Here is a 26,774-nt window from a genome sequence, read left to right as displayed (position 1 = left end):
TGGAGTATGACAGCTATTTTTGACATCAGATGAATAACCTTATCAAGAGACATTAGGGCAGCAGGTAGCCTATTGGTTAGAGCGTTGTGTAACGGAAAGGTTGCGAGATCGAATCCCCGAGCTGACAAGGTAAAAATATGTCGTTCTGCCCCTGAACAAGGCAGTTAACCCACTGCTCCTAGGCCGTCACTGTAAATAATATTTTTTTTCTCAACTGACTTGCCTAGTCAAAAACAACGTTTAAACAAGGTTAATACATCCACACACAGTGCCAGCACAAAAATGTTCATCAACCAAGGGGTACTTTTATATCATTGACATCTCAAACAGCCTGGTTTTCCTCCTCAATTGAATTGCACCCTATGGCCGGGATTCAATCCGATCAGCAGTAAATCTGCGTTAAAGCACGCTGGTCATGTAAAGGTAATTTCAGATTGAGCCAACATATGCAACGTTTACCTTGAATGCAGTCTCCATTACCTTTACATTACCATTACCTTTAACATAACATTGCCAACCATGCACAATCTGATTTAATCCAGGCCCAGTCTACTATAGACAAAGACAAAGGAGAAACACAATATAACCACTCCAACTTTATTTTTTATTAATCTGAGATGAAAGGAATAAAATCTAGAACTGATGGTGCTATTGAAAGAAAATCAAACTGTGTGAGCATTATGCACATTTTGACCGTAGGTTTCTTGACACCTCTGTAATATGATATATTGTTATGGGCATGATATAACAGATATGAAGTCATAAAATCTGACTGTAGCTTATGAAAAATAAGTTGACAGTCATGATTAGCTGGGAATTGACTACCTTACCTATGGAGGAGTTTGTGTCAGATGACATGACTGTTAATGAGATATTTAGGCCTATATTTTATAGGCCTAATATTAATATCACTATTATTATGAAGAGGCATCTCTCTTCTGGAGACTTAGAACAGAGATGTCAAATAAGTGTTACCTACATTTCTTCAGATGCTCTACAATTTACAACTGAATAGTGACATTTTTTAAAAACGTATGTAATATTTAGTGCTAAAGAGCTGATGCTGCAGCCTAAAAGACCTACATAAATCAACCCATCCTCCCTTTGGTGCTATGTAACTCTGCCCATTGATTGAATATTAGAGATTCCAACATCAGTAAACTTACTACGAAGTGAGGTTTCTAACAGTATAATATATTTTCATTTTCTATAGGCCTTGCCCATTCTGGCCTCCCATTTGAAAATAAGCTCCCACCATAATTGTGAAAGAACAGTATAAATATAGTTGAACCAGGCATACAAATACAGAATCACATGGAAAAGGCTTTTCATTTGATATCTTATGGTCCAGAAGGAAAAGTCCATGTCTGAACATGTTGAACCTTCATGTGAAATGCAAAAATTAGAATACCGCTAGTCAGGGGCGCAACTTTGGTTTTCAAAGCACAATTTTTTCAAATCAAAAATCCAAAAGTTATCCAGTCGGATAAACACTCTAAAAGCCTACTTCGACCGTTTGGAGGCATCCGCATGGTCCCAAAGCACACAGTTGCCTCGTTTGGTATCACATTTCAATGACAAAACTGGGGGTGTGAAAGTTGCGTCCCTGCCACTAGTGATCAATCAATGAACAGTCAGTCTGGTTTGGAACGTTGTATTTTTTCTAATGACATTTAGATCAACTGACATCAAGTTTTGGACGGGGGAAATGAGTGTACAGTTCTGACCAAACCAATGGATATTATCAGTTTTAAGATATATTCAAAAGGGAAGATTGTCAAAGTTGGACGTGTGAGGACAGATACTTGGTGCATGCTGTGTGTTTCCATATCATGGCATTGGTTTCTTGAATTAATGTTGCGTGAACATGCTAGTGTTTGGAGACCAAGTGTACCACTACATCACTTGACTACCTTTGTATCCAAACCATGTGCAAATGTTAGGCCAAATGTTTTACATGGCAACTAACTCTATTGAAATAAGTAACAGGTTTTCCTAAATGGGTTAAATCAAAATATATGAAATTAGACTTTGTAGTTGAGGACATTGTATCCATATACTCCATACTGTTCAGAAATCAAATTCTAATGCAAATAAGACCCATGAGTTAATTACAATTTACACATGACAGACAAAATCAAATCATGTTTTTTCAAATCCACCTTCAAACGTTCCTTAAAATGTAAGAACATGGGCATATATTTATAGATTCCAAAAACCCTAACAGTAGTCCTCCCTGGTTTGTTTCTCATTTGGCTTCTTCACAGGTTATATATAGGTAACTGCCAAAATAAAGGAAACACCAACATTTATCTTAAAGGCCCAGTGCACTCTAAAACATGATTGACCTGTATTATACACATATTTCCACACTATGAGGTTGGAATAATACTGTGAAATTGTGAAAATAATGCCCATTAAGAGCTGTTTGAAAAGAACGCCAGTTTTGGTGGGATGGAGTTTTGGCCTTCCATGGTAACATCACCATGCAGTAAATGAGTTAGAGAAATTAGAAATAGTTCATGAAATGATTTTATATTGAGATAAAAACAGCTGCATTGGAGAAATCCCAAAATCTGGTGTTTTGTTGATTGTGGTGGAAAACGCCGTCTCAGGCCCCACTCCAGAATCTCCCATAAGTGTTCAATTGGGTTGAGATCTGGTGACCGAGACAGCTATGGCATATGGCTTACATTGTTTTCATGCCCATCAAACCATTGTGACCACTCATGTGTGTGTGTGTGTGTGTGTGTGTGTGTGTGGCTGGGGGCATTGCCATCCTGGAAGAGTCCACTCCCATCAGGATATAAATTATTCACCATAGGTTGAAGGTGATCACTCAGAATGGCTGTGTATATATTTTTGCCATTTACCTTTCCCTCTAAAGGGTTGAGAGGACCTAAGCCATGTCAGGAAAATGCACCCCACACCATAAGAGCCATCAAAACTCTAATTTACTCAAGTGCTTTCTTTATTTTGGCAGTTACCTGTATGTAAAGAATTGGGAACCAAGCCTAGATGTACAGATTAAATCATAGGAGTGTTTATAATCATATAGCATAAAAACAGACAGACCGAAACAAAGATGGGACAGACAACTCCAAATATCTACAACGAAAAACTAAATAAAGTCCTTCACCATGCCACAGGATCTAGGAAGACTTCTGCCGGGGTCATCGTCATGGTTACAGTCCACGGTTACGCTCTCAATCAGTATGGGATGTAGAGGCCTCCACAGACATAGCAACTTCACTGCGCAATAACAACTGTCCACAGATCAGTGCTGCATGGGATAAAACGAACCACCTTCCACATCTCATGGCGTCATCCATTTAGAATTTCTGTGTCAGAAATCGCTGAGAGGACCAAGGAATCTGAGAAGGATCATGATGGGCATAATGGAGCTCTCTGATGACGCTGTGTTGGAAACTCAGCTTATATAATGGAGGGCCTCTCACTAGACCCAATAGAACAGACTAAGGGGAGAGAAAGACAATAATAACCTCTGTTTTGTTTACAAAGAGGCAAACATCTCCCCAGTGTTTTGAACCTTATTATAAAACACATGCACGCACAGACGTCCTTTCATACACACTCATACACACACACTCTAGCATGCTCACACTCAGACAAGGACAAGCACGCACACAAAAAAGCTAAACAAACCAATAAGAGAACACAAATCCATTATACAAATGATGCTTATCATGTGCAACACAAATAAAACACACCAACTCCGTGCACCATATCTCAACCTACTAATAGTGTCGCATAACAAGGTTCTGTCCAGAAAGGCTGGCCGAGAGGCAAAAAAACTGTTGCTCTGCTCTACAGTAAATCGATGCACACAACTGACCCTTGTGGTGAGAAGATAGTAAACAATGGTTCCTATGAAGTTGCCTTTTTGTTTGTATAGCGGTGTTGCTCCCCTGACGTCGACCTCTGCTGATCGTTGTCTACCTCGCCGTTTCCATTGGGTCTTCTTTGAAATTCTCACACTGCTCCATCACTTTCCTGAAACAGAGGAAGGGAGGCGTCAGAATTTATTTAATTCACCTGGTTTGGGTTCCTTTCTAATTCAAGTCAATAGATAAATTAAGGGGAGGGGGATTAGGGCAGTCCTCAATTTATTAACTACATTTCAATTCATTGGACTTTGGGACTGAAGAAACTTCTGGTGGCATGTCTTGTGGTGTATCCATGGGTGTCTAAGCTGTGTGCTAGTCACTTAGACAGCTCAGTGCATTCAACATGTCAATACCTCTCACAAATGCAAGTAGTGCTGAAGTCAATCTCTCCTCTACTTTGAGCCAGGAGAGATTAACATGCATATTATTAATGTTTGCTCTCTGTGTACATCCAAGGGCCAGCCGTGCTGCCCTGTTCTGAGCCAATTTTCCTAAGTCCCTCTGTGGCACCTGACCACAAGGCTGAACAGTAGTCCAGGTGCAACAAAACTAGGGCCCGTAGGACCTGCCCTGTTGATAGTGTTGTTAAGAAGGCAGAGCAGCGCTTCATTAGGTTTTTACCATGGCAGTTTACAATCCAAGGTTACCCCAAGCAGTAGTCACCTCAATTTCCACATTATTTATTGCAAGATTTAGTTGATGTTCACGGTTTAGTAAATGATTTGTCCCAAATACAATGCTTTTAGTTTTTGAAATATTTAGGACTAAATTATTCCTTGCCACGCATACTGAAATGAACTACAGCTCTTTGTTAAGTGTTGCAGTCATTTCAGTTGCTGTAGTAGCTGACGTGTATAGTGCAGAGTCATCCGCACACACCCTCGGTGTTCTGTTAGACAAGTAACTCTTTATCCACAATATAGCAGGGAGTGTAAAGTCCTAACACATACGTTTTTCCACCAGCAGACTAGGATCGATAATGTCAAAAGCTGCACTTAAGTCTAACAAAACAGCCCCCACAATGTTTTTATCATAAATGTCTCACAGCCAATCATCAGTCATTTGTGTAAGTGCTGTGCTTGTTGAATGTCCTTCCCTATAAGCATGCCAAAAGTCTGTCAATTTGTTTACTGTAAAATAGCATTGTATCTGGTCAAACACAATTTCCCCCAAAACTTTACTAAGGGTTGGTAACAGGCTGATTGGTCATCTATTTGAGCCAATAAAGGGGGCTTTACTATTCTTATGTAGCGGAGTGACTTTTGCTTCCCTCCAGGCCTGATAGCACATACTTTCCAGTAGGCTTAAATTGAAGCCATGGCAAATAGTGGCAATATCATCAGCGATTATCCTCAGAAATGTTCAATCCAAGTTATCAGACCCCCTTTTCACCTCTTCCACACTCACTTTATGGAATTTAAAATTACAATTCTTGTCTTTCATAATTTGGTTACATATACTTGGATGTTTGTTGCTGGCATGTCATGCCTAAATTTGCTAATCTTGCCAATGAAAAAAATCATTAAAGTAGTTGGCAATATCAGTTGGTTTTGTAATGAATGAAGCATCTGAATCAATGAATGACGGAGCTGAGTTTGCCTTTTTTCCCAAAATTGAATTGAAGGTGCTCCAAAGCTTTATTTACTATCATTCTTTGTCATTTATCTTTGTGGGCTATACTCAGGTCTCAGGATGGTAAGTTGGTGGTTGAAGATATCCCTCTAGTGGTGTGGGGGCTGTGCTTTGGCAAAGTGGGTGGGGTTATATCCTTCCTGTTTGGCCCTGTCCGGGGGTGTCCTCGGATGGGGCCACAGTGTCTCCTGACCCCTCCTGTCTCAGCCTCCAGTATTTATGCTGCAGTAGTTTATGTGTCGGGGGGCTGGGGTCAGTTTGTTATATCTGGAGTACTTCTCCTGTCCTATTCGGTGTCCTGTGTGAATCTAAGTGTGCGTTCTCTAATTCTCTCCTTCTCTCTTTCTTTCTCTCTCTCGGAGGACCTGAGCCCTAGGACCATGCCCCAGGACTACCTGACATGATGACTCCTTGCTGTCCCCAGTCCACCTGGCCATGCTGCTGTTCCAGTTTCAACTGACCTGAGCCCTAGGACCATGCCCCAGGACTACCTGACATGATGACTCCTTGCTGTCCCCAGTCCACCTGGCCATGCTGCTGCTCCAGTTTCAACTTCCACCTGACTGTGCTGCTGCTCCAGTTTCAACTGTTCTGCCTTATTATTATTCGACCATGCTGGTCATTTATGAACATTTGAACATCTTGGCCATGTTCTGTTATAATCTCCACCCGGCACAGCCAGAAGAGGACTGGCCACCCCACATAGCCTGGTTCCTCTCTAGGTTTCTTCCTAGGTATTGGCCTTTCTAGGGAGTTTTTCCTAGCCACCGTGCTTCTACACCTGCATTGCTTGCTGTTTGGGGTTTTAGGCTGGGTTTCTGTACAGCACTTTGAGATATCAGCTGATGTACGAAGGGCTATATAAATAAATTTGATTTGATTTGATCTTTGTTTCATAGAGTTGTTTCTTCTTTTTATTCAGTTTAGTGACATGATTTCTCAATTTGCAGAATGTTTGTCAATCGGTTGTGCAGCCAGACTTATTTGCCATTCCATTTGCCTCATCCCTCTCAACCATACATTAAAAAATCTACACCAATCCAAGGGAATTTAACCGTTTTAACAGTAATCTTCTTAATGGGTGCGTGCTTATTAGTAACTGGGATGAGCAATTTCATAAATGTGTCAAGTGCAACGTCTGTTTGCTCCTCATTAAACACCACAGACCAACAAATATTATTTCCATCAACAACATAGGAATCACTACAAAAATTATTGTATGACCTCTTATACACTATATTAGGCCCAGCCTTTGGAACTTCCTAGATATGGCCACTATATTGTGATCACTACATCCGATGGATCTGGATACTGCTTTCAAGCACATTTCTGCATCATTAGTAAAGAAGTGATCAATACATGATGATTTCATTCCTATGCTGTTTGTAACTACCCTGGTAGGTTGACTGATAACCTGAACCAGGTTGCAGGCACTGGTTACGGTTTGAAGCTTTTTCTTGAGTGAGCAGCTTGATGAAAGCCAGTCAATATATAAATCACATACCGCTCTGTTGACATCACATACATTCTCAAGCATTTCACAAGTTATCCAGATAGCACTTGGTGGTCTATAGCAGCTTCCCACAAGAATGGGCTTTAGGTGAGGCAGATGAACCTGTAATCATATTACTTCAATAGTATTTAACATGAGATCCTCTATAATCTTTGCAGGAATGTGGTTCTGAATATAAAACAGCAATACCTCCACCACTGGCATTTCTGTCTTTTCTATAAATGTTATAACCTTGTATTGCTACCACTGTATTAAAAGGTATTGTCTGAGTGAGTTTCAGAGATAGTCAGAATATGAATGTCATCTGTTACTAGCAAAGTTAATAATTTCATGAACCTTGTTCCTTAAGCTGCATAAGTTAACGTGGGCTATTTTGAGCACTTTTTTGGGATGATTGCTTATTTTCATTGCTTTACTGATCAGTTCAAAGGTTGGGTGGGTTAATAGGTCAGGTCATACCGCGCCATGTCCTTGGTCTCTTCGTGTGATGTCTGGAGCTCCAGCACCTTCTCCAAGAGAACGATCCCTCCTTCTTTGACCAGCAGAGGGCAGTACTTACTCGCTGAGGGATGAGAGGAAGAAAATAAGTGAGAATCATTTTTTACTAGAAAGCAGGGAGCTTTCCCTGATGAGCGACAACGTGTGGATAGTGGGCAGTATTCCCTTGAAAAACGATTACTCCAAAAGTGCATCCACAATTATGCTATTAATAATGCAACAATAAACATAAAATAAGTAGCTGACCTCAGAGGTCTCTCAAATTGATACAATGTGGCAAAGACTGATCCAACGATGACACCAATCAGCGAGTTTACCTGGCAACTTGCTGGTGTCTAAAGCGGGATTTGTCTTTGTATTGATACTCACGGTAGACTGACACCAGGTTGAAGAGTGCCCACGTGGCCCAATGCTGACTGACTGGGGCGATGCTCTGGGGCAGCAGGCGCAGGATAGGCTCAAAGGATCTGAAAAGAAAAGGGGAGGGAGTGTCAATTCAGAAAATATGAGTTCATTCAAGTGTTCATTCAGAAAACGTATACATGAAAAGTGAAATGCATTTGCATGTCTAAAAGGTTGCTTTACAAGTTCAGCTATAGTTAAATCTTTCCCTGACAATCTACTTAAATCATTTTCTGATGATATAGCCAATTGTAGTTGGGATCATTTGTAACTGTCTCCAAAGACTCATCTCCATTGAGTTCTCTGTTTACCTGTAGTTGATATTCCGGCGGGAGGTGACATCCCAGCTCTGGATAGCAGCCATCATCTTGTCCATGACCGTGTCCCTCAGCGGCTCCTCCATTCCCCATGCCTCTGGCCCATCAAACACGATGTGGGACAGCACCCCACACGCGTTATAGGACACCTCGATCCCATCCGCCTTGCTGTCGAGCAGGTCACTGTCACCAAAGAACAGTCAGGAAAGCAGAATCCAGCTTTATTTATCCAGGTTAGTCTCAATGAAATAAAATCTCTATCGCAAGACAAATCTGGGACCGTATGTATCAAGCATCTCAGAGTAGGAGTGCTGATCTAGGATCAGGTCCCCCCTGTCCATGTAATCGTATTCACTGTGATCCAAAAGGCAAAATAGATCCTAAATCAGCACTCCTACTCTGAGACGCTTGATACAAAAGGCCCCTGGTCCAAGATGGCAGCAGGATCAGTCAATACTGCATTTAACCATTCAATACAGACAATGGACATTCTCTTGCCTGAAGACAGAGATGAACTGTGGGGTGAGGAGTTGTGGCCGCAGAGCCCTCACTTCTGCCACATTACCCAGCAGCCCCAGCATGTTACGGTGGAGCTCCTGCTTGTCTGGAAACTCCTGAGAGGCAGTGGAGGACAAAAAGGTGATACACAAGCAAGGCACTGCATGATGGGAGAAGGAATTGTATTTATTTAATTTCAGATGGAGTACATTGATTGTATGTTTTAACAAATCACTTGGTGGTTATGAAAAGGTGAGATGCCCTAGCTAACCTTCAGGCAGTCCAGGAAGAGGCTCATGCCCCTACAGTTGAGGAACATCTGACAGTTGTCTGGAGTCTCGTCAGTGATGTTCCACAGTGCGCTCCAGGAGAACTCCATTACCTGGTCACACTGTAGAAAGAGAAACAAAATTAAGTTGGCATATGTTTTTATCCAAAGTGATCTCTAGGTAGACTCTTCAGTCAGCCAGGAAATGCCATTCCAGACAGTACACTTGAATTGGCTTAACACATGCAATGTTTTCTTAAGGGTTGCATGTCAAATACTATTAGGTCTGGAATGAGCTAAGAGCTATGCCTCATGACAATATGATTGTGATGTGGCTCAATCCAGTTCAGGTTCTGCGAGGTCATTTCAGACGAGATGTAGGAAGGAGTCTGCACTTGTGGAATGGTAGGGGTGTTAAAGAAACAAAACATGACTCACCATCCTGTCCTGTAGCTTTTTCTGTATTAGATTCAACATTGTCTGAAGAAAAAAAAGAAATAACCCAAGAGATAACTTCACAAAACACATCAATGACCTGTGTGTGTGTGTGTGTGTGTGTGTGTGTGTGTGTGTGTGTGTGTGTGTGTGTGTGTGTGTGTGTGTGTGTGTGTGGTGTGTGTGTGTACGAATGCGCCAGGGTTTCCGTTAGCCGGTAATAGCCAGCTTTTGGCAGATATATATATATTTTTTAAATCAATAAAATTGCCACTGGCCAATTGTCCAGGAGAAGAAGAGGCTTTTTGGCCTCTTCAAAGATGGAAATACCAGTCAATGTAGTGGAATTAGATTGCAGTATGTGTGCAGTATACTCATTATGCATCCTATTTATCACACAGATACAGAGCCTTTGAGCAGAAAATCTGTCAAACAGCGCGAGAGCTGCTGCTACAGCATCTCAAACAGCAAACATAGGCAACGGAAAGTAGGCTTCATCTGCGCCTCACACACACCACTTTGCAATGAGCCAAAGGCACAAGCCTAGTCATATTAGCAACCCATGCTAGTGGTTGCATATTAGATATCTTCTCCTTCTAAATTTCAAACTGACAATTTCATCTTTGTCACATGAACCCGTGTTTCACCGCTAATTGCATCATGGAACAAACATTCGCTCGTAGCCTACTGCCTTATGCACATTGCTGCGTTTAGAATGTGAAGAATTAATAGTTAATCAACATTTTAAGCTAAACATTCTGATCTGGTGCATCAGACGTTTATGTAGCCTAGGCCTACTGGTTGTATGAATTTGGGATCTATCTTCCCACAACGGTCCCAGACTTTGTTTGGAATAGGCTATTTCTTTCTCGGTAAACTAGCCAATAGAATACGTCAACTTTTCTGCTATAGGGGATAGCAGAATGATATAGGCTAGTGATTTTTCTGTTCGTTACTCATCTTGTCGGCTGAGGAAAAGTACACGTGGACAGTTAATCTAACATACTCAAAGTGCATATCAGAATTCGGTAAGAAGGACCGCACATCGATGTATCCTCAACTTGCATGTTCTGTGAATATGAATTACCATAATATAAATGTGATTTCTGTCATTCTGAGCACTGTGGGTGGCAAATTAAAATGCTGCCGGTCAATGTCCGGCGCCACATTTTCCTAACAGAAACCCTGGAATGTGTGTAAGTGACAAGTGTACCAATTTGTTTATAAGGTTATGGCTATCAATGTGAGTCTTCCCCATCTTGACAAAGCCCATCTTGTGTGCAATGTACAAGTGTGTGTTCGTTCGATTGTTTACCTATATCAAACAAAATAGCAGTCTCTCCTACCTTGACGAAGCCCATCTTGCCCACAGCTTCCTTGTGATGGTTGTCCACTTGGCAGACCAGGGCATTGCAGAGGTGCACAGCGATGCGCTGGATGGACTCGTCCTGCCGGGCCGGCTCCAGGATCTTCAGCAGCAGCAGGTTGACCCGGCCGTACTGGAACTCCAGCTCCTCGGGGATGCTGAAGTTACACAGTGTCAGGCAGCAGTTCCTCTGAACCTGGGGGGAGAAAGGGGGAGGTGAGAGACGAGGGGGGAGAGGAAATGTGAGTGAGGAATATGGTTTAAACAAGGGAAGAGGAAAGGGGGAATGTGAGTGAGGAATATGGTTTAACTTCTTGGATATAGGGGGTGCTCTTTTAATTTATGGATAAAAAAACGTGCCCGTTTTAAGCGCAATATTTTGTCACGAAAAGATGCTCGACTTTGCATATAATTGGCAGCTTTGGAAAGAAAACACTCTAAGGTTTCCAGAACTGCAAAGATATTATCTGTGAGTGCCACAGAACTCATGCTACAGGCGAAACCAAGATGATACTTCAACCAGGAAATGGGCAGAATTTTCGAAGCTCTGTTTTCTATTGTCTCCTTATATGGCTGTGAATGCGCCGGGAATGAGCCTGCCCTTCCTATCGTTTCTCCAAGGTGTCTGCAGCATTGTGACGTATTTGTAGGCATATCATTGGAAGATTGGCCATAAGAGACTACATTTTCCAGGGGTCCGCCCGGTGTCCTTTGTCTAAATTGGTGCGTAATCTACAAGCTGCACGCAGTCATCCAGTGATTGAGAGGGGAGAAGGCTTTCAACTAACGATATCTCATGAATAGATATGTGAAAAACACCTTGAGGATTGATTCTAAACAACGTTTACCATGTTTCAGTCGATATTATGGAGTTAATTTGGAAAAAAGTTTGGCGTTTTGAAGACTGAATTTTCGTTTTTTTTTGGTAGCCAAACGTGACGCACCAAACGGAGCAATTTCTCCTAAACAAATCATCTTTCAGGAAAAACTGAGCATTTGCTATCTAAATGAGAGTCTCCTCATTGAAAACATCTGACGTTCTTCAAAGGTAATGATTTTATTTGAATGATTTTCTGGTTTTTGTGAAAATGTTGTCTGCTGATGCTAACGCTAAATTCTACGCTAGCCGCGCTAGCTGTTACACAAATGCTTATTTTGCAATGGTTGAGAAGCATATTTAGAAAATCTGAGACGACAGTGTTGTTAACAAAAGGCTAAGCTTGAGAGCTAGCATATTAATTTCATTTCATTTGCGATTTTCATGAATAGTTAACGTTGTGTTATGCTAATGAGCTGCGGGGATAATTACACTCCTGGATACAGGTTTTTTTCGTAGCTAAACGTGACGCACCAAATGGAGCGATTTCTCCTAAACAAATAATCTTTCAGGAAAAACTGAGCATTTGCTATCTAACTGAGAGTCTCCTCATTGAAAACATCTGAAGTTCTTCAAAGGTAATGATTTTATTTGAATGATTTTCTGGTTTTTGTGAAAATGTTGCCTGCTAATGCTAACGCTAAATGCTACGCTAGGTGCGCTAGCTGTTACACAAATGCTTGTTTTGCTATGGTTGAGAAGCATATTTTGAAAATCTAAGATGACAGTGTTGTCAACAAAAGGCTAAGCTTGAGAGCTAGCATATTAATTTCATTTCATTTGCGATTTTCATGAATAGTTAACGGTGCGTTATGGTAATGAGCTTGAGGCTGTATTCACGATCCCGGATCCGGGATGGCTCGACGCAAGAAGTTAAACTAGGGGTGTGCCGATCTGGCCATAATCGTATTCGAAAATGGACAGTTGATAGATCAGATGATACACTTGATCTGAAAAAAGCTTTTAAAATGCCTAAATAGAGATGAGTAATGTTTTAAATGCCAAAATAGAAGTTACAAATGTAGCTTACAGTCTCCCTTCACTTATATAGATCAAGAAAGCTGCAGATCAGGAGCAGAAGATGTGTGCATGTGTTCAACTTGCAGCGGCGAGACGAGTTCTGTCACCAAGAACGAGCATCATGTTTTTTCCTAAAGTCACTCTACTTGTAAGACATTATACACATTGATAGCTTGCTAGCAAAGGTCCTCGCCATTTGATTTAGTAGCAGACTAGCAGCAGGCAATACTCACCTAAATGTTGCGGATACAATAAAATAAATTCTCCCCAATTTTGTGGTATCCAATAGTTAGTTGCAGTCTTGTCCCATTGCTGTAACTACCGTACGGGACTCGGGAGAGGCGAAGGTCAAGAGCCGTATGTCCTCTGAAACACAAACCAGCCAAGTCGCACTGCTTCTTGACACCATGCCCGACACCATAACCCGGAAGCCAGCCACACTAATGTGTCAGAGGAAACACTGTACACCTGGCGATCGTGTCAGCGTGCACTGCGCCCGGCCCGATAGAGATGGCAGCTTGGCCATCCTTAGGAAACTGTGCAGTATTTAGTATTTAGTTTTTATGTATTATTTCTTACATTGTTAGCCCATTGTAAACCTTAAGTGTTATTACATACAGCCGGGAAGAACTATTGGATATCAGAGAGATGTCAACTTACCAGCACAACCAGCACTACGACCAGGAATACTACTTTCCCAAACCGGATCCTTTGTCTGTACCTCCCAGGGCATTTGAACTGATTCCAGAAGCCGACCCAAAACAACGCCGTTGGAGGAGAGGGGGCCGGAGCGGTCTTCTAGTGAGGCTTCGGATGCAAGCACACCACTCACCGCTTCCAAGTATATTACTCACTAATGCCCAGTCCCTAGTTAACAAAGTTGACGAAATTAGGGCATGAGTTGCTTTCCAAAGAGTAACATACTCAGTTTCACGGAACATGGCTAAGCTGGGGACATGCTGTCAGCAAAACAAAATAGATGATCATAGACTTCAGGAAACAGCAGAGGGAGCACCCCTTTCAACCACTCCACAAATGTCTTTTTAACCAAATGTAGTTTTGGCAAGTCAGTTAGGAAATCTACTTTGTGCCTGACAAGTAATTTTTCCAAAAATTGTTTACAGACAGATTTTTTTCCCCACTTATAATTCACTAATTCATTGACATCATGGGAAATTCAAAAGAAATCAGCCAAGACCTCATAAAAAATATATTGTAGAACTCCACAAGTCTGGTTCATCTTTGGGAGCAAACAATAGTTTGTAGAGAGTATAAACACCATGGGACCACGCAGCCGTCATACCGCTCAGGAAGGAGACACATTCTGTCTCCTCGAGATGAACGTACTTTGGTGTGAAAAGTGCAAATCTATCCCAGAACAGCAGCAAAGGACCCTGTGAAGATGCTGGAGGAAACAGATACAAAAGTATCTATATCCACAGTAAAACGAGTCCTATATTGACATAACCTGAAAGGCCGCTCAGCAAGGAAGAAGCCACTGCTCCAAAACCGCCATAAACAAACTAGACTACGGGTTGCAAGTGCACATGGGGACAAAGATCATACTTTTTGGAGAAATGTTCTCTGGTCTGATGAAACAAAAATAGAATTGTTTGGCCATAATGACCATCGTTATGTTTGGAGGAAAAAAGGGGGAGGCTTGCAAGCCGAAGAACACCATCCCAACCGTGAAGCACAGAGGTGGCAGTATCATGTTGTGGGGGTGCTTTGCTGCAGGAGGGAACGGTGCACTTCACAAAATAGATGGCATCATGAGGTAGGAAAACAATGTAGATATATTGAAGCAACATCTCAAGGCATCAGTCAGGAAATTAAAGCTTGGGCGCAAATGGGTCTTCCAAATGGACAATGACCCCAAGCATACTTCCAAAGTTGTGGCAAAATGGATTAAGGACAACAAAGTCAAGGTATTGGAGTGACCATCACAAACCTTGATCTCAATCCTATAGAAAAATTGTGGGCAGAACTGAAAAAGCATGTGCGAGCAAGGAGGCCTACAAACCTGACTCAGTTACAACAGCTCTGTCAGGAGGAATGGGACAAGATTCACCCAACTTATTGTGGGAAGCTTGGGGAAGGCTACCCGAAATGTTGGACCCAAGTTAAACAATTTAAAGGCAATGCTACCAAATACAAATTAAGTGTATGTAAACTTCTGACCCACTGGGAATGTGATGAAAGAAATAAAAGCTGAAATAAATAATTCTCTCTACTATTATTCTGACATTTCACATTCTTAAAATAAAGTGGTGATCCTAACTGACCTAAAACAGGTATTTTTTTACTAGGATTAAATGTCAGGAATTGTACAAAACAATTTAAATGTATTTGGATAAGGTATATGTAAACTTCCGACTTCAACTGTATATTTGTAAATAACAGCTAGTACACGATATCTAAGGAAGTCTCAAGGTTTTGCTCGCCTGAGGTAGAGTATCTCATGATTAGGTAGATAGTGTAGTCTACAGCTTAAGAGTTTATCTGTATTTTTTGTAGCTGTCTACATATCACCACAGACTGATGCTGGCACTAAGACCGCACTCAATGAGCTGTATTCCACCATAAGCAAACAGGAAAACACTCACCCAGAAGCGGCACTCCTAGTGGCCAGGAACTTTAATGCAGGGAAACTTAAATCCGTCTTACCAAATTTCGATCAGCATGTTATATGTGCAACCAGAGGGGGAAAAAAACTCCTGACCACCTTTAAGCCCCACACAAAGCTCTCCATAGCCTTCCATTTGGCAAATCTGACCATAATGCTATCCTCCTGATTCCTGCTTACAAGCAAAAATTAAAGCAGGAAGCACTAGTGACTCGATCAATAAAAAAGTGGTCAGATGAAGCAGATGTAAGCTACAGGACTGTTTTGCTAACACAGACTGGAATATGTTCTGGGATTCCTCAGATGGTATTGAGGAGTACATCACATCAGTCATTGACTTCATCAATAAGTGCATCGATGACGTCATCCCCACAGTGACCGTACGTACATACCCCAACCAGAAGCCATGGATTACAGGCAACATCTGCACTGAGCTAAAGGCTAGAGCTGCCGCTTTCAATGAGTGGGACTCTAACCCGGAAGCTTATAAGAAGTCCCACTATGCCCTCAGATGAACCATCAACAGGCAAACCGTCAATACAGGACTAAGATTGAATCGTACTACACCGGCTCTGATGCTCGTCGGATGTTGGAGGGCTTGCAAACCATTACCGACTACAAAGAGAAGCACAGCTGTGAGTGACGAGTCCCAGTGACACGAGTCTACCAGAATAGCTAAACTACTTCTATGCTCGCTTCGAGGCAAATAACACTGAAATATGCATGATCAGGCTCTCCGCAGCCGATGTGAGTAAGACCTTTAAACAGGTCAACATTCACAAGGCCGCAGGGCCAGACGGATTACCAGGACATGTACTGTGAGCATGCGCTGACCAACTGGCAAGTGTCTTCACTGACATTTTCAACCTCTCCCTGTCCGAGTCCGTAATACCAACATGTTTAAAGCAGACCACCATAGTGCCTGTGCCCAAGAACACTATGGTAACCTGCCTAAATGACTACTGACCTGTAGCACTCACGTCTGTAGCCATGAAGTGCTGTGAAAGGCTGGTCATGGCTCACATCAACACCATTATCTCAGAAACCCTAGACCCACTCCAATTTGCATACCACTAACAGATCCACAGATGATGCAATCTCTATTGCACTCCACACTGCCCTTTCCCATCTGGACAAAAATGAATATCTATGTGAAAATGCTATTCATTGACTACAGCTCAGCGTTCCAAAACCATAGAGTTCTCAAAGCTCATTAATAAGCTAAGGACCCTAGGACTAAACACATCCCTCTGCAACTGGATCCTGGACTTCCTGACGGGCCACCCCCAGGTGGTAAGGGTAGGTAACTACACATCCGCCACGCTGATCCTCAACACGGAGGCCCATCAGGGGTGTGTGCTCAGTCCCCTCCTGTACTGTCTGTTCACTCATGACTGCATGGCCAGGCACGACTCCAACACCATCATTAAGTTTTCCGATGACGCAACAGTGGTAGGCCTGATCACTGAAAATGACGAGACAGCCTATAGGGAGGAGGTCAGAGACCTGGCCAGGTGGTGCCAGAATAACAACCAATCTCTCAACGTAACCAAGACTAAGGCGATGATTGTGGACTACAGGAAAAAGGCCGAGCACGCCCCCATTCTCATCGACGGGGCTGTAGTGGAGCAGGTTGAGAGCTTCAAGTTCCTTGGAGTCCACATCACCAACAAACTATCATGGTCCAAGCACACCAAGACAGTCGTTTAGAGGGCAAGACAAAACCTATTCCCTCTCAGGAGACTGGAAAGATTTCAGTCCTCAGATCCTCAAAAGGTTCTACAGCTGCACCATCGAGAACATCCTGGCTGGTTGCATCACTGCCTGGTATAGCAACTGCTCAGCCTCTAACCGCAAGGCAATACAGAGGGTAGTGCGTACGACCAAGTACATCACTGGGGCCAAGCTTCCTGCCATCCAGGACCTCTATACCAGGCGGTGTCAGAGGAAGACCCTAAAAATTGTCAAAGACTCCAGCCACCCTAGTCCTAGACTATTCTCTCTGCAACCGCATGGCAAGCGGTACCGAAGCGCCAAGTCAAGGTCCAAGAGGCTTCTAAACAGCTTCTACCCCCAAGCCATAAGACTGAACATCAAATCAAATGGCTACCCAGACTATTTGCATTGCCCCCCCCCCCCCTTTTTACACCGCTGCTACTCTGTTGTTATCATCTATGCATAGTCACTTTAATAACTATACCTAGATGTACATATTACCTCAATTACCTCGACTAACCAGTGCCCCTGCTCATCGACTCTGTACCGGTACTGCTGCTCTTTAATTACTTGCTACTTTTATTTATATTAAAAATATGTTTTTAGCTGCATTGTTGGTTAGGGGCTCGTAAGTAAGCATTTCACTGTAAGGTCTTCCTTCACCTGTTGTATTTGGCTAATAAAATTTGATTTGGTGGTGCAGTGCCTGAGACCACTGTGCCACACGGGAGGCGCATGGCAGCTGAAAATAACATATTTTCCAAGCACAGATAACAAAAAAAAATACTCTGATCATAACAGTATCCAGAAAATTCCCCAAATCCTTTTTACAATACTCCTTTTTCCCCCGAGTACTCTGCACACCCCTATGATTAAACTCCTTCAGACTAATTTATACCAATCCAGTCCTTTTAAATTTGTGAAGGGAATTAACTTTGCAGTTTCACTCAGGGGAGAGGCTTGACTTTACCGTGACCTCCTGGTACTGCTCCATGCCGTTGAGCACCACCTGGATGACCTGCCGGCGTAGCCTCATGCTCTGGTCGCTGCGGTACTCAGTGTTGGTCAGGTAGAAGAGGGCCGCGCTGCCCGTCACCTGGACGCTCTTTTCGTACTTATGACACTTCAGTGCAGCAATCACCAGCTGGGGGGATCACAACAAGACAGCCAGGGGATAAACTGATAATGAACCCCTGAGAGGTAACTCGGTCAAATAAATGAAAGTACAAACTAAAGTTTCAAACTATATTGGTGTCAGAAGTGGGATCCTACAGTATTAAAATGAAAGAGACTTAACTAAAATAACTTTCCACTTTGATGTCAATCACCCTTTCTAAAGCATTCAAGGTTACATTTTCAAACACTTTCATTTAAATCAAAAAGATCCCTAACCTGCAGTGCCCGCAGTAGCTGGCTGCAGTGCTGTATCCTGGCGATGTCAAACAGCTGGTTGATTGCACGGTGGGCCAACTCCGGGCGGAACTCTGTGTAGGCCTCAATGGCATTCAGGACCTGGTCTTCATTCTTGGAGCCTGTGACCTAAACAGGGACACAATAGAAGTGAAGCATTAAGCACCACGACAACAACACATACACACAGACACACAGACGAGAGACATGAAAGCTACTGGGTGTGCAGGTTTTTGGTCTAACCCTATAATAACACAAGCCCAAGGCCTTAATTAGTTGATTAATTTGATGTTCATGATGGGCTGGGGCAAAAGCCTGCATGGCCAGTAGCTCTCCAGGGCGGGGCAACTTCACCTTGTATGCAGGGATGTGCGTCACATTACAAAGAGTGGTGTTATAGAGCCCCAGAAACTGCAGAGGTCTCTTCAGCTCCTGGAAAGGGTAGATGCTGCTCTTGCAGGGCTCAATGCTGAAAGAAAGACAGAGAGAGAAAGAGAACACATGAGTCTGTCATATTTACATAACATAGGATACGTACACATTTTTTGAAAGAGAGATTACATCAACCAATCCTACTATTTACATTGTTTAGCAAGCAAGTCAGAACGTATATCATACACAAAGTCTTCATAAGGACTTCATAGATGTTTTACGAATTATGTCACACAAGTGGCTCACCTTGGACGTCCCATGGCCTCCTCAAGGTGTGGGACTGTGCAGTTGTCCAACATGATGTGGCCTGAGATGTCTAACGACACCAGATTGACCAGGCCCTGCACGATGGCCGTCAGGATCTTACGGGTCATTTTGAACTTGGAGGTGCGCTCTCGGGAGATATCCAGGTGCCTGGGGAACACAAAGAGAGAAGGGTACAGACCATTTTACAAGCCTACTGCACAAAAGAGTGATGTTTATTTAATTTAGAGAATTCAAGTTGACAAGTTGAGTTATTAACTGAGTTATTAACAGATCAACAGTTCTTGATCAATTATTGCACAAAACGGTACATCTGTAATTATCACCTAGGCATGGTCTACTCGACTGAAAACAATTACACACACAGTATCGGGTAGCATATCTTTAACTCTCAAGTTCCTAAATAAAGCAAATTCTGATGGTTATTCCAGAAACAAGGGCCTCGAAAGAGAAACCAGTTTACTTTACCCATTTACTGTACCAAGATTAAACCCTGCCCCTCACAGCTCACCTGAGGTGTCCCAGCTCCACCACTGTGTTGACCAGCTCCTCAGACAGGTCCACGTTGTAGAGCACCAGCGAGGCCAGCCTCTCCTTCCACTGGGCCAGGAAGGCAGCCCTGGGCAGCTGCACCCCGGACAGGTCCAGAGAGGTGAGGGCTGGCAGGGGCTTGAGCAGGGCCTCTGGGTCCACCTCCTCAGGCAGACCTCCCAGGTTGAGCAGCCGCAGCCGGTTGAAGCCCTGGAAGCTGAAGTCTGTGTCCAGCGCCTGTCTGGAGGCAGGCCGCTGCTGCTCCTCTTCTTCCTCGTCGTCCTCATTGCACGCCAGCGGGGCGCCACCCTTGCGGTAGAAGATGTGGCTGCAGCCAAACAGGCTGAGGGAGACTAGGGTCTGGCGGAAGCTGGCCAGAGTCTTTAGGCTGCGTGCTGATAGGCTGTTGCAGTAGGTGAGGTGAAGCTCTATCAAGTCCTGGGTGAATTGTCAGTTCAAATCAAACATGTTGAATGTCAGTTTCATTGTTTAGCCTATGTGGTACTGACCTTGTATTTAGTGGATATTCTTGTGTGTTTTTTTAATCTGACCTAGTATTGAGTCTGTGCTCTTAAGTGATGCTATTCTGGACTTTCTATTTCTTAACCTTTGATACTGAACATCGCTGAGGAAGAGCTTGCTAATCAGCATTTCACTGCACTGTTTACACCTGCTGTATGCTGTGCACGTGACAAATAAACTCTGATTTGTTTCCCCGAATTGGTCATGCAGAAAGGCAAGTGATCCGTTTGGTAACACTTTACCTAAAGGTATAATACTTTAACATATAATAACAGTATATGCCACTTATTGTAAGCATTTATGTGCCTTTATAATGCCATATAATTCAGCAATAAGGCCCAATAGGGTGTGGTATATGGCCAATATACCACAGCCAAGAGCTGTTCTTACAGATGACACCATGAGAAGTGATAGGACACAGGCCTTAGCAATGGTATATTGGCCATATATTACAAACACCGAAGGTGCATTATTGCTATTATAAACTGGTTACCAACGTAATTAGACCAGTAAAAATAAATGTTTTCTAATACAGATGATATATGGTCTGATATACTATGGCTTTCAGCCAATCAGCATTCAGGGCTCGAACCACCCAGTTTATAATAAGGCTTATAATATTATCTATGTAGCAACATTAACTGACTCAAAATGGCTGTTTAGTCAGGATCATTCATATGAGATGATAAGGCAGGTTAATACATGCTCTTGACAAGTCTTATAATACATTATAACTACATCATAATTCATTATACCATTGGACTTGTGTGTATTCAGGAAAATACATTTGTATGGATTGTGCCTTCAATTGTTGAAGGCTCCAGTCATTTGACAGAGAAGTGTTCCAGACATTAAAAGGATACAGGCTGGTTTCGGGAGCTGTAGACATAGTCGTAGACAGCCGTAAAATGAAAGCCTGTTTATGGGAGAGTATTAAAGGAGGAATGTAGAGCCCTCTATCTCCTCCCCTAGGGCCAGTGTGCAGGACTAGATGGAACACATCCACACAGAACCGCTTCAATACTGGTGAAGGGCCAATTGACCTTTTATAAGTACCTGTGAGTATGTGTGTGTGCAAGTGAGACACACACACACACACACACACACACACAGCATTTAGCCTAGGCAGTGTGCGTGTGCCTGCCTTCTAAAAATGTTTTAAGTGAATAGCCCATATATGGCTTGAATACATGGCCATAACCCCTACTACTATATCCCCCTCCAAGATCTGAAAGCCGCGGTTTGGTTTCATAATAATAATTCTTATTGGCGGAAATACTACTATGCCTATACAGAAGAATGGGGGCAGTTTGAAATACTACTATGCCTATACAGAAGAATGGGGGCAGTTTGAAATACTACTATGCCTATACAGAAGAATGGGGGCAGTTTGAAATACTACTATACCTATACAGAAGAACGAGGGCAGTTTGAAAATTTACTAATTTACAGTGCCTTCTGAAAGTATTCAGACCCCTTGACCTTTTCCACAGTTTGTTAAGTTACATCCTTATTCTAAAATGGATTAAATAAATACAAATTCTCAGCAACTTACACAATACCCCATAATGACAAAGCAAAAATAGGTTCAGAAATGTTGCCTAATTTATCAAAATATTATTAAAAACAGAAGTACCTTATTTACATCACTATTCAGACACTTTGCTATGAAACTCAAAATTGAGCTCAGGTGCATCCTGTTTCTATTGATCATCCTTAAGATGTTTCTACAACTTGATTGGAGTCCACCTGTGGTAAATTCAATTGATTGGACATGATTTGGAAAGGCACACACCTGTCTATATAAGGTCCCACAGTTGATAGCGCATGTTAAAGCTTGAACCAAAGCCATGAGGTCGAAGGAATTATCCGTAGAGCTCCCAGACAGGATTGTGTCGATGCACAGATCTGGGGAAGGGTACCAAAACATTTCTGCTGCATTGAAGGTCCCCAAGAATACAGTGGCCTCCATCATTCTTAAATTGAATAAGTTTGGAACCACCAAAACTCTTCCTAAAGTTGTCCGCCCGGCCAAACTGAGCAATTGGGGGAGAAGGGCCTTGGTCAGGGACCAAGAACCCGATGGTAACTCTGATATAGCTCTAGAGATCCTCTGTGGAGATGGGAGAACCTTCCAGAAGGACACTCCATCTCTGCAGCACTCCACCAATCAGGCCTTTATGGTAGAGGGGCCAGACGGAAGCCACTCCTCAGTTAAAAGGCACACAACAGCTCGCTTGGAGTTTGCCAAAAGGCACCTAAAGAATCTCAGACCAGATTCTCTGGTCTGATGAAACCAAGATTGAACTCATTGGACTGAATGCCAAGCGTCACGTCTAGAGAAACTTGGCACCATCCCTATGGTGAAGCAGGGCAGCATCATGCTGTGGGGATGTTTGTCAGCAGCAGGGACTGGGAAACTAGTCAGGATTGAGAGAAAGTTGAACAGAGCAAAGTACAGAGAGATCCTTGATGAAAACCTGATCCAGAGCGCTCAGGACTTCAGACTGGGGCAAAGGTTCACCTTCCAACAGGACAATGACCCTAAGCACACAACCAAGACACTGCAGAAGTGGCTTCGGGACAAGTCTCTAAATGTCCTTGAGTGGCCCAGCCAGAGCCCGGACTTGACCCCGACCAAAAATCTCTGGAGAGACCTGAAAAGAGCTGTGCAGCGACACTCCCCATCCAACCTGACAGAGCTTGAGAGGATCTGCAGAGAAGAATGGGAGAAACTCCCCAAATACAGGTGTACCAGGCTTGTACCATCATACCCACCTGCCAAAGGTGCTTCAAGTACTGAGTAAAGGGGTCTGAATACTTATGTAAAATGTGATATTTCCATTTTTTATATTTAATGAATTAGCAAAAATGTCAACTGTTTTTGCTTTGTCATTATGGGGTACTGTGTGTAGATTGATGAAGAAAATTATTTAATACATTTTAGAATAAGGCTTTAACATAACAAAATGTGGAAAAAGTCAAGCAGTCTGAATACTTTCCTAAGGCACTGATTGGAGCTAAGTTATGTGATGCATTCCTCTGGTGGGGTATACGAGGCAGACACCTGTGGTATCAATGATTAATTCTGGCCATACAGTAGCATGTGAAGTGACACGAACAAGCATGAGGCGGTTTGTGACCCAAGATCATTCTCTTGCCCATCCCCTCATAGTTGTGTTACTATCAACTGTCCACATTGGTGCCTGCATGTCAAGGAATTAGCCTACAGGGTTGTTGTTGTCCTTTATCAAGGTCTTCCTGGCCATTACAGAGGATGAATAGGCCTTCACATCCAACTTTACTGAAGTTAAAAAAATAATTCAACATGTAAAGTGTTGGGCCCATGTTTCATGAGCTGAAATAAAAGATGGCAGAAATTATCCAAACGCACAAAAAGCTTATTTCTCTCAAATTGTGCACAAATTTGTTAACATCCCTGTTAATGAGGATTTCTCCTTTGCCAAGATAATCCATCCACCTGACAGGTGTGGCATATCAAGAAGCTGATTTAACCACATGGTCATTACATAGGTGCACCTTGTGCTGGGGGGGGGGGTAAAAGGCCACTCTAAAATGTGCAGTTTTGTCACACGACACAATGGCACAGATGTCTCATGTTGCTGGAGAGTGCAATTCACATGCTGACTGCAGGAATGTCCACCAGAGCTGTTGCCAGAGAATTTGATGTTCATTTCTCTACCATAAGCTGCCTTCAACGTAGTTGCAAAATGCATCCTACAGGTATGATTTCTGTATTTTGAAAGTTATATACCTTAAACTTGATGGACTATGAAACAAATACTAAAAAATACACAAAAAAAATACTAAATACTAAAAAATTGTTTCCCTTAATTTATACTTTTTTGTGTCAGTGCATCTGGATGTGGTATTGGTCCTTATTTGAAAGGAGGTATTGTCCTGAATAGAGAGGAGGTATCATCATGGCTTATATCTATAGAGGTTAGCTTGGGTCTAAGGTGCTTGGAGAAACCATTCCAACGCCTTCCATGTTGTTTGTGGGACTTTATGTCCTCCAGAAGAAAAAACTGCCGGCCCACCTATTTCTTGCAGGAAAAACACAAGCAAGAAGGCAGCAGGGGCACTCATGAGACTTCAAGTGATGGTGAAAACATTAATAAATCCCATCAGTGCCCCAGCTGCCTTTTCTGCCTGTGTTTTTGCTGTATGGCATTTTAGGGCACTCAGTCTACCTACAGCTTGGTCTCTGATCTGTTTGTACTGTATAGCCAACTTATATGGTCCATGTGGGCTATACCATAGATATTGTATTAAATTACTAGAGAGGCTATGTCATAAACCCTCAAAGTTCCAGAAGGTTCAAGTACATTTTAGTATTCTAATTCTATGGGCTATACAGCACAAAGAGATCTGGGATCAGACCATCTCCACTATGTCCCACCTGTTTCCCAATGGCCTCCAGGTCCCTGTCCCGCACAAGGTCCTCCCTCAGCTGCACCCTGGTGAGCCTGGTGCTGCGCGGGTCCGAGAACAGCTGGAAGAAGCCGTCCTGCGGCTCAAAGTTACTGTCCGAATGTACCAGCTCCATGTATCTGTGAAGATGGATACATAAAAAAGCAGAGAAATCATTATTTAAGACATAAGATCAAATTTATCATTTGTCAGAACAAACTATGGTTGGCATTTTCATTTCAATTTGATTTTTTTGCAAGATCCAAATCCAAGCTCACAGCTAATAAAGTGATTGATCACAAAATCATCCTTCACACCTCATAAAACAATAGCAACATAATGTGAAACATGAGGTAAACCAACAAGAAAACCATTGTGCGAAAAATTGTGTTTAAGCTACCCTGCTTACTTATTTACAAGCCACATGCTTAATTGACCATTAGGATTAGGACCTGTCCCAAATCCCAATTATACATACGTGTTGACCAGCTTGTCACAGATCTCGCTGGGCAGGAAGACATCTGAGCGCAGGCAGAGCTTGTTCCCGTCTCCCAGGTAGCACATGGTCCTCCTCAGGTTCCTCAGGCAGAAGGCCGTGGACAGCGCCATGAGGCTGTCGGGGTTGTCCCCTGCTTTGGCCGCCATGTCGGATGCTGCTTCTCCCTTCCCCTCTGTTTGACAACAGGGCAAATCGGGTGGCCTCAGGAAGTGGGTGCTGGGATGCTCTCAAAGGGTAGGCATCGGGATACACGAGGTGGTCGCAGAAGAGGCAGAGTGCTCAAAACCTCCCTAATTTAGGGTTTAGGCATACAAGAAGCTGCTGGAGACAAAGTTATTATCATGAGTCATTAGGCTACTTGACATTGCTTTGATACACATCTACAATTATACTTCATATTTAGGGAAATGACAATAGTATAATATGTCATAGCAGTTTGTCAGCTACGTGGCCAAACTAACTGTATTTAGGACTATAAATCAAAATGGCAAAACATGTAATGACAGGCTTCACCTCCATGACATGAATTTGATGTCAATCAATTAGCAAAGAATGTTTGCGGAAGCAAGCTTAAATATTTATGTAACTAGTTTAGCGGCTTCTGAAACATTAGTTATCTATTTGATTTAATTGAATTAGTTAGCTAACTTGCTACTAACGTTAAACACAACGACAAATTGATAAAGTACAAATGATTGTCAACTAGCCGCTAACTAACTGTTGTTTTTGAGATAGCTAATTAGCTAGCCACGTTAGCTAGCTGAGTTAATACGAATTACAGATGCACTTTTTAGTGGTTAACTAGAGGTAGCTAGATCAAAAGTGTAAAGTAGTAATGTATATTTACAGGGGAACTGTATGTATCATACATGTTAAGTGTAACCTGCAACCATGACAAATAGTTATTGTGCTAACTAACTACTGTAGCTACATCAAATCCATTGCTAGCTAGCTAAGCTAACGCTAGCACGTAGTTACTGTAGCTAGCCTGCTGGCGAATATATGTTTGGTGATCTAGCTAGCTATATACACGATTTGTCAACACTGCTCATTTGCACGGTTTATCTAACACTATCATACCTTAGCTTTGCACACGGATAATTCATTGGTTGATTGAATTAATTTATATTTTTTGAATCATTTACGTTCTCTTCTGTTTTTCGTGTTGGCCCGTGTCAACAAAACAACCTCCCTTTCCGGTTCATGTGTTGCAATTAATTGCTTCATGGGAACGGGAAGGTAATGAGAAACACAATTCTCCTTGCATTTTATGAAAGTAGCTATCTATATGTTGTTGCATGGTCATTGTTAGTAAAATCCTCTCAACATTTGGGATAGGGAGGGTATCTATCTAACTGGTGAGTTACAATGAACTTGTAACCAGATCTGGCATTGAACACAAAATAAGTGCACGCACTGCACATAGGTAGTGCAAAAAGCAATTATAATGATTATTTACATAAAATAATGAAAAGTAGTAAAATGACATGAAAATTATTATGCATACATTTTGTTGACGGGGCATAACTAAAAAATATATAGCAGAGATCATCCAACACTGGAAAGGTGATATGCTCGTGAAGTTTACAGTGTGAGTACAATCAGA

The 26,774-nt window shown here is 42.5% G+C and overlaps 1 protein-coding gene across 3 annotated transcripts; it reads right to left on the bottom strand.

Moving 5' to 3' along the window:
* Positions 1-583: 583 nt before the first annotated feature.
* On the bottom strand, positions 584-26,388 carry zer1 (zyg-11 related, cell cycle regulator). Of its 3 annotated transcripts, none has more exons than XM_020458063.2 (16): positions 26,249-26,388; positions 25,148-25,486; positions 24,659-24,809; positions 19,694-20,151; positions 19,165-19,332; positions 18,841-18,955; positions 18,469-18,615; positions 18,047-18,220; positions 10,818-11,033; positions 9,475-9,516; positions 9,040-9,159; positions 8,769-8,884; positions 8,265-8,453; positions 7,921-8,018; positions 7,513-7,615; positions 584-4,014 (listed from the first exon to the last, which is right to left on the bottom strand). In XM_020458063.2, exons 2-16 carry the CDS (start codon positions 25,312-25,314, stop codon positions 3,957-3,959), a joined length of 2,322 nt encoding a protein of 773 aa, XP_020313652.1. In that variant the 5' UTR covers positions 25,315-25,486; positions 26,249-26,388; the 3' UTR covers positions 584-3,956. The 3 variants fall into 3 exon arrangements, with proteins under 3 accessions (XP_020313652.1, XP_020313653.1, XP_031658398.1); XM_020458064.2 differs by having other exon boundaries at positions 1,174-4,014; positions 25,148-25,489; positions 26,249-26,381; XM_031802538.1 differs by lacking the exon at positions 26,249-26,388 and adding an exon at positions 26,016-26,145 and having other exon boundaries at positions 1,174-4,014.
* Between the last annotated feature and the right edge of the window lie 386 nt (positions 26,389-26,774).

The sequence above is a fragment of the Oncorhynchus kisutch genome, linkage group LG23 (assembly GCF_002021735.2).
Source record: "Oncorhynchus kisutch isolate 150728-3 linkage group LG23, Okis_V2, whole genome shotgun sequence".
In the NCBI taxonomy this organism is placed as follows: Eukaryota; Metazoa; Chordata; class Actinopteri; order Salmoniformes; family Salmonidae; genus Oncorhynchus; species Oncorhynchus kisutch.
This window is presented reverse-complemented; position numbering and strand designations above follow the sequence as displayed.